Here is an 8,594-nt window from a genome sequence, read left to right as displayed (position 1 = left end):
TAAACTCCCACTCAAAAAGTACATCTCTCTAGTCATTTGAGTGGTTCATGATCCACTTACACTATCCCAAGTCCGATCATCACGTGAGTTGAGTATAGTTTCAGTGGTAAGCATCCCTATGCTAATCATATCAACTATATGATTCATGATCGACCTTTCGGTCTCATGTGTTCCGAGGCCATGTCTGCACATGCTAGGCTCGTCAAGCTTAACCCGAGTGTTCCGCGTGCGCAACTGTTTTGCACCCGTTGTATGTGAACGTTGAGTCTATCACACCCGATCATCACGTGGTGTCTCGAAACGACGAACTGTAGCAACGGTGCACAGTTGGGGAGAACACAATTTCGTCTTGAAATTTTAGTGAGAGATCACCTCATAATGCTACCGTCGTTCTAAGCAAAATAAGGTGCAAAAAGGATTAACATCACATGCAATTCATAAGTGACATGATATGGCCATCATCACGTGCTTCTTGATCTCCATCACCAAAGCACCGGCACGATCTTCTTGTCACCGGCGCCACACCATGATCATCCATCAACGTGTTGCCATCGGGGTTGTCGTGCTACTTATGCTATTACTACTAAAGCTACATCCTAGCAAAATAGTAAACGCATCTGCAAGCACAAACGTTAGTATAAAGACAACCCTATGGCTCCTGCCGATTGCCGTACCATCGACGTGCAAGTCGATATTTCTATTACAACATGATCATCTCATACATCCAATATATCACATCACATCTTTGGCCATATCATATCACAATCATACCCTGCAAAAACAAGTTAGACGTCCTCTAATTTTGTTGTTGCATGTTTTACGTGGTGACCAAGGGTATCTAGTAGGATCGCATCTTACTTACGCAAACACCACAACGGAGATATATGAGTTGCTATTTAACCTCATCCAAGGACCTCCTCGGTCAAATCCGATTCAACTAAAGTTGGAGAAACCGTCACTTGCCAGTCATCTTTGAGCAAAGGGGGTTACTCGTAACGATGAAACCAGTCTCTCGTAAGCGTACGAGTAATGTGGGTCCAAGCCGCTTCAATCCAACAATACCGCAGAATCAAGAAAAGACTAAGGAGGGCAGCAAAACGCACATCACCGCCCACAAAAACTTTTGTGTTCTACTCGAGAAGACATCTACGCATGAACCTAGCTCTGATACCACTGTTGGGGAACGTCGCATGGGAAACAAAAAATTTCCTACGCGCACGAAGACCTATCATGGTGATGTCCATCTACGAGAGGGGATGAATGATCTACGTACCCTTGTAGATCGTACAGCAGGAGCGTTAGAGAACGCGGTTGATGTAGTGGAACGTCCTCACGTCCCTCGATCCGCCCCGCGAACAATCCCGCGATCAGTCCCACGATCTAGTACCGAACGGACGGCACCTCCGCGTTCAGCACACGTACAGCTCGACGATGATCTCGGCCTTCTTGATCCAGCAAGAGAGACGGAGAGGTAGAAGAGTTCTCCGGCAGCGTGACGGCGCTCCGGAGGTTGGTGATGATCTTGTCTCAGCAGGGCTCCGCCCGAGCTCCGCAGAAACACGATCTAGAGGAAAAACTATGGAGGTATGTGGTCGGGCAGCCGTGAGAAAGTCGTCTCAAATCTGCCCTAAAAGCTCCATATATATAGGAGGAGGGAGGGGGACCTTGCCTTGGGGTCCAAGGGACCCTCAAGTGGTCGGCCGAGCCAAGGGGGGGAGGACTCCCCCCCCAAACCGAGTTGGACTTGGTTTGGTGGGAGGAGTCCCCCTCCCTTCCCACTTCCTCCCTCATTTTTTTTCTTTTCCTTTGATTTCTTTGTCCTGGCGCATAGGCCCCCTTGGGGCTGTTCCACCAGCCCATTAAGGGCTGGTGTGTCTCCCCAAAGCCTATGGTCTTCCCCGGGGTGGGTTGCCCCCCCCCCCCCCTGGTGAACCCCCGAAACCCATTCGTCATTCCCAATACATTCCCGGTAACTCCGAAAACCTTCCGGTAATCAAATGAGGTCATCCTATATATCAATCTTCGTTTCCGGACCATTCCGGAAACCCTCGTGACGTCCGTGATCTCATCCGGGACTCCGAACAACTTTCGGTAACCAACCATATAACTCAAATACGCATAAAACAACGTCGAACCTTAAGTGTGCAGACCCTGCGGGTTCGAGAACTATGTAGACATGACCCGAGAGACTCCTCGGTCAATATCCAATAGCGGGACCTGGATGCCCATATTGGATCCTACATATTCTACGAAGATCTTATCGTTCGAACCTCAGTGCCAAGGATTCGTATAATCCCGTATGTCATTCCCTTTGTCCTTCGGTATGTTACTTGCCCGAGATTCGATCGTCAGTATCCGCATACCTATTTCAATCTCGTTTACCGGCAAGTCCCTTTACTCGTTCCGTAATACAAGATCCCGCAACTTACACTAAGTTACATTGCTTGCAAGGCTTGTGTGTGATGTTGTATTACCGAGTGGGCCCCGAGATACCTCTCCGTCACACGGAGTGACAAATCCCAGTCTTGATCCATACTAACTCAACTAACACCTTCGGAGATACCTGTAGAGCATCTTTATAGTCACCCAGTTACGTTGCGACGTTTGATACACACAAAGCATTCCTCCGGTGTCAGTGAGTTATATGATCTCATGGTCATAGGAATAAATACTTGACACGCAGAAAGCAGTAGCAACAAAATGACACGATCAACATGCTACGTCTATTAGTTTGGGTCTAGTCCATCACGTGATTCTCCCAATGACGTGATCCAGTTATCAAGCAACAACACCTTGTTCATAATCAGAAGACACTGACTATCATTGATCAACTGGCTAGCCAACTAGAGGCATGCTGGGGACGGTGTTTTGTCTATGTATCCACACATGTAAATGAGTCTTCATTCAATACAATTATAGCATGGGTAATAAACTATTATCTTGATACAGGAATTATAATAATAACTATACATTTATTATTGCCTCTAGGGCATAATTCCAACAGTCACATCTTTGATGGTTCCTTTCACTTGAACCATAACCATCTTACCGTAAGGGCCCTTGTGAACTTATCCGTCTTTAGCATTCCGAGCCCCCGAAATCTAGGGGACGACACACGGTGTCCCAATTAACTTTTATATTTCGTACTGTGGTCTTGTCCGCTCCCTTCGAAATAAATACACATTTAAGCTTGTTGACATTTCGAGGAGTGCTAGGAGGAACGATTAGCTTGGTGATGAAGAAAACCACTTCAGATTAGAGCACTGACTTAACAAGGGTCGTACGTCCAATGAATGTGATATTTTGGCCATTCCATGTAACCAACTTGGTAGCCACCTCATCTTCGAGAAATTGGAAGTCCATCCTTCCAGGTTACCTCAACGATAGAGGGAGCCCCAAGTACTTCATGGGAAATGATGCTTGGGCCTTCAAAAGATTTTGAAAAGCATGTGGTAAGTTGACGTGGCCGCAACGGATGGGGACCATCAAGATTTTGTTGAAATTGGTGGAGTGGTCCGTGACATCATCGAATAGGCGCAAAATGTTGAAGAGGTTGTCAATGTCACTTTTGATGGGTGCCATGAAGACCATCGCATCATCCGCATAAAGAGAGGTGCCGAAAACAGCGTTGTGGCTTGGGATATTGTAGGAGGATAGTGATATCTCCAACTCACCAGAATTCAAGTTCTAGACTTACATTGATGCTCGTATTTTTCTGGAATTATTTCAGACTTTTTGACGATGTACATTTAGTTCAGCGTGAGGAGACATTCTCATTGACTATGAAGACGTTTGTGACAACTTCGTCGATCTCAAAATGATGTGTCGGCTTAATTTTTAAAGGTCCTCACATGAATAGAGTGTGCATGTGTGTGTGCCATTCTTAGAGGTGGGTGTATGTGCGTATGGATAAACGTCTCTGCGTTTACACTAGGTTTAAAAAAAGTTATGCTACGAGGCTAGTAGATAACAACTAGAATTGGAGAATGGCGTTTTGGAGGCCGAGCTCGATGGAGGCCTTTATTTTTGAAAAATTCAAATTCAAATTTTTATGGTTCAAAAAATTCTGAAAAAAATATGCATGTATGTAAGGATGTAACCTACATGTGTGTGAAATTTCAGGTCAAAATACTTTAAAACTTGATATGTACAAAGAAGACAAATTCATGGTCTGAAATGATGAATAATAACATGTGTTAAACAACCTCAGATTTGTCTTTTTTGCATAGCCCTCATTTCAACGTATTTTGTTCTGAAAATTTACACACTTGTGTATTATACCTTCATCTATCTATGTATTTTTTGCAGAATTTTTTAAAACATTAAAATATAAATTTTCACTGAATTTGAAGTTTGAATTTAAAGGCCTCCAGTGAGCTCGGGAGCTAGAAGCAATATTCGCTAGAATTGTCATTATTTCATAAAAATAACAAAGAAGATAGTATGTGACTGATCCATGCTCAATGTCTAACTGAGCTCTGGGATAAGAGTAGTCAACCACCCACAGATACAGTATCATTTGGAGGGAAAATCTCTTGCTTGCACTAAACACGTCACACGAACTTCATATCACGTAATCCGACCACCTCTGCTCCATGGTCACCCCTGGTTGCTCTTCTGGCCGAAGCGACGGCGCCGCCTTCTTCCCGATCGGCTTCGCCGGGTTTCCGACGGCCGTGGTTCCGCACTCCACGTCTCTAAGCACGACTGCGCCCGCACCGATCTTCGCTCCGGCACCGATGCGCACATTGCCCAGCACGCTGGCCCCGGCGCCGATGAGAACCCCGTCCCCGACCTTGGGGTGCCGGTCGCCGCATACCTTCCCCGTGCCGCCCAGCGTCACGCCGTGCAGGATAGACACGTCGTCGCCTATGACCGCCGTCTCGCCGATGACGATGCCCGTGGCGTGGTCGAGCAGGATGCCTCCGCCAATGCGCGCCCCGGGGTGGATGTCGACGCCGAACACCTCGGAGGCGCGGCTCTGGAGGAGCAGGGCCGGCGGCCGGCGGCCCTCGGACCAGAGCGCGTGCGCGGCGCGGTGGGCCTGCAGGGCGAGGAAGCCCTTGTAGTAGAGGAAGCAGTGGACCATCTTGGCGCATGCCGGGTCGCGGTCGCGCGCCGCGAGGAGGTCGGCGCGCGTGTGGCGGATCGCCTCCGGGTGCGCGGCCAGCGCGCCGACGAGGATGTCCCGGAGCGCGTCCTGCGGCAGCGCGCCCTGGATGCACAGCTTTGCGGACAGGTGCGCCGCGAGGGCGGCCTCCAGCGACGGGTGCGACAGGACGAGCTCGTAGTAGAGCATGCCCAGCAGCGGCTCGTCCTCCGCGTCGGCCTGCGCCTCGCCGTACAGCTCCTCCCAGACTTGGTCGCCGCCGTTGCAGCTGCCCCCGCTCCCGTTCACGGCCGCGCCCGTCGATGCGGTTATTGTGCAGTCCGGCATGAACCGGTAGATGGATCGGGAGATGCGGTGGCAGGAGTATGCTGGGTTCCACTTGTCGACGCAGGCTGCCATGTCCGACCACGCGCAGCTAGAGAGAGAAAGTGAGAGGGAGCTGCTGCTGCGCCGAGAGAGAGAGAGAGATGTAAGCGACCGGAGAGAGAGAGCTGGCGGGGCTGAAGAAGCAACGGGTGTTCGGCCACCTATATATACGTGTTCGTGGAGCGAGGAGGAAGAAGCAGAGGAAGCTGCAGGGAAGAAGGCAAGACCACCAACACAACAGATGGCGTGAGGAAACGAAGGCCGTGGCGAGTCACCTGGCCGCTGGTGCTGTTATTTACTGACCAGCAGCGTCAGCATGTGCCTCACTGCTTATCTCCCCCCACGCCACTCAACTTCTCACAACTGTCGCGTATGCGCATCGACCGACGTGGAGAAGAGAAGAGGGGAACCCACCCACCCGACCCGAGCATATGCCACAAGCCCACAAGGATATCATGAAACGGTGCACCAGATTGTCATCCGTCCTAGCTGAGGAGAGCCGTGGCGCGCAACAGAGGATTCCGGCCGAAAGCAATTGCCGTGCCATCCCTGGGAATCCTTCGAAAGGTGCAAACCGAAATGCCGATCCATGGCTGAGCCTGAAACGGGCGCTTGGTTACGCGAAGCGACACGCACGGCGTGCCGACACGCCGGTGCCCGTCATCCCGCCGTTTTCACCGGTACCGTGCAGGCAAACGAAAGCATATTCCGCTGCGAAAGGACGTGTAAATCCGGGACGGAAATGCATGCGGCGAGGGCGAGACAGGGACGGCACGGGGAGCAGAAGATTTCCCCGGCGAGGATAGCACAGCACGGCAACTTGGCGAGCCTCTCCGGCGCGGGCGGCTCCACCACGCACGGCCCTGTGGCTCCTGGCTCGTGTGGCTATGATGGATGATAATCTGTGCGGGGCGCGGCGCCGTGTGCGGGGCGCGGGTGGAGTCACGTCGGGCGGCAAGTGGTTCCGTGGGAATGTATGTTGCCTGGGCCGATCCGTGGCCACCGGTGCCTCCTTTCCGCGGCGACCACTCGAACGAAATCAGGGGAACATAGATACGCGCGCTGTGTGGCGCCACACCACCCATGAATGAATGCCGTCCCGTTGCAAGCTCCCCATGGACGCTGCTTTTGCCTCAAAAGCGACACCTTTGTTCTGTCAACTTGTCGTTCATCGCGATTCTCCCGGCCACGTGAGCCAGGATTTTGATTGCCAAGCTTGCGACAAACCAGAGGCAAATGTGAAACAGAATTACAGTAGTATATATGATGCACATGGAGGGAGGTTTACCTAGTACTTTCGTCCTGGATCTAGCGCTGACCGCCAGTGGCGGTTAATTAGCAGGACACCACGAGACCAAGCACCAAGGGAGATGGACATCTCGAGTCAAACTAGCATCTCTCTTTTTTTTTTTAGGTGATGATTTGGCGTCCTTGGCGTACTACTGCTGCGGAATAGTATGATGATTCGGGGGGATTCATTACGCGCGGTGCGTACTGCAGACCACGCGCAGGACCCTGGTAAGTGCCGCAGAGGATCCCTTGGATGACGTTTGGAGTGACGAGAGAGTGGCAAAGTCTCCGGGTTGCAGTGCCTTGTCTTGTTCTTTCAGCAAATATATGGGATGCAGCCCCACATGGGATCTTGGACTTTGACCCAGGTCCTCAGGCTGAGGCTCGGCCTCGTCTCCTTGATAGGCAAGGCAAAGCACAGAGTGGTTGCCGCTTATTGGAGGAATTACTTGGGCAAAATCCAACGAAGGTGATGCAAGGACATACGTGGGGTATTATTTTTACTAAATGACCCCTAGAGAATCTTATGTCACGCACTGGTCCTTACAAAACTTATTTGGTCGCCTCACCCTCTTCTTTAACGCCTTACCGTTAGGCGTCTAACGTATAGATTTGCAAGCCTTTCTCCGTGACGTCTTTGGCCGTTTTCATCGACGGGTTGTCAGCATGGCAAACACACAACACGCCCATCCGGTTGGCGTTGCAAATGATAACACGCCACATTGTTTAACGTTTTTAGAGGTTAAGCAAAAACGCCGCTTACTATGACGTGTTTACTTGAGAAGTTGTCGCGTGTATTGATTAGGTGTGTGTACAACCGAGGGAAAGACGCTGGATCGTAAGGCGTGTCCTAGACACGTGTCGCCTTGTTGTTTGTTGCAACAGGCGGCTAAGTTTGACCGCAACCATACGGACTTGAAGGCGGCTATTTAATTGAAGTGACTCGTGCAACAGATGAATCTTCAACTCGAGGGAAGAGAGAAAGAAAAAACGTTGTGTTGCTTCGGTCTTTGCGCGCGACAAGATAGTCATGATGATTCCGCCATTAAAACCCGCTACTCCTTCACACCTACCTCATCCTCACCCCCACTACGTGAGATGGAGAAGCGGGTATTCATTAGGCGTTTATAAAGCCAAGGGAGACGTCGTGGCTGAAGCCTTATTAAGAGCACATGTCGCCTCATTGTTTGTCGCTACAAGTGCATGTAAGAGACAAAGAAAACCCATCGTAAAGGCATTCATATTCATCATGTGGCTCCCTGCGCCCCCATTCCTCCACCCTCCCATTCCTCCCCTCCCACCCCTCCCCCCCCCCCACACACACACATTGCTCGCTTTCCCCATTCCATGGGGGAGCACGAGATCACCGCGTCTGAGGTGAGGCGAATGACGGAGGAGCTCCGGACCAACGACGGGGAGCTCCTCCGCCATCACAGAGAATTGGCGGTGCTTCGGAAGTTGCTTGAGTCAAAAGCCAAGTATGTTGAGGTCGCGAAGTCGTTCTTCTATAAGGCGGCAAGTGTGCTAGGCAAGCAGGTTCCCCTGATGCTTAGCTGAGTAGAGAGCGAGCGGTCCGAGCGGGAGGAGGCCCAGGATCGCCTAAATCACTTGTTGGACGAAGTTGCCTCGCAAGTGTTGCGGCTGCGTGATGTGTGCAGGTCTGTAGGCGCCACCTTGGCGGTCATCGGGCTAACCCCATACGACCACCTCGTTGACTTCAACGAACTGCGGCTTCCGGACCTGATCTCGTTTTTCACCTACATGTTCGACAAGATGAACCGTCTTGGCTCTAAGGTTTGGGTGTCGCTGCACATGGAGGGGGTGCGGG

The 8,594-nt window shown here is 51.0% G+C and overlaps 1 protein-coding gene across 1 annotated transcript; it reads right to left on the bottom strand.

Moving 5' to 3' along the window:
• Positions 1-4,397: 4,397 nt before the first annotated feature.
• On the bottom strand, positions 4,398-5,816 carry LOC123446919 (probable serine acetyltransferase 4). Its single transcript, XM_045123466.1, has one exon. It carries the CDS (start codon positions 5,507-5,509, stop codon positions 4,565-4,567), a length of 945 nt encoding a protein of 314 aa, XP_044979401.1. The 5' UTR covers positions 5,510-5,816; the 3' UTR covers positions 4,398-4,564.
• Between the last annotated feature and the right edge of the window lie 2,778 nt (positions 5,817-8,594).

The sequence above is a fragment of the Hordeum vulgare genome, chromosome 4H, assembly GCF_904849725.1.
Source record: "Hordeum vulgare subsp. vulgare chromosome 4H, MorexV3_pseudomolecules_assembly, whole genome shotgun sequence".
Taxonomy (NCBI): Eukaryota; Viridiplantae; Streptophyta; class Magnoliopsida; order Poales; family Poaceae; genus Hordeum; species Hordeum vulgare.
Note: the sequence above shows the minus strand (reverse complement) of the source record. Positions and strands in the feature narration are given on the sequence as shown.

What these genes read in the sequence shown, in the direction of transcription:
- LOC123446919 (XM_045123466.1), bottom strand. Translation starts at nt 5,509, where the DNA reads ATGGCAGCCTGCGTCGACAAGTGGAACCCAGCATACTCCTGCCACCGC.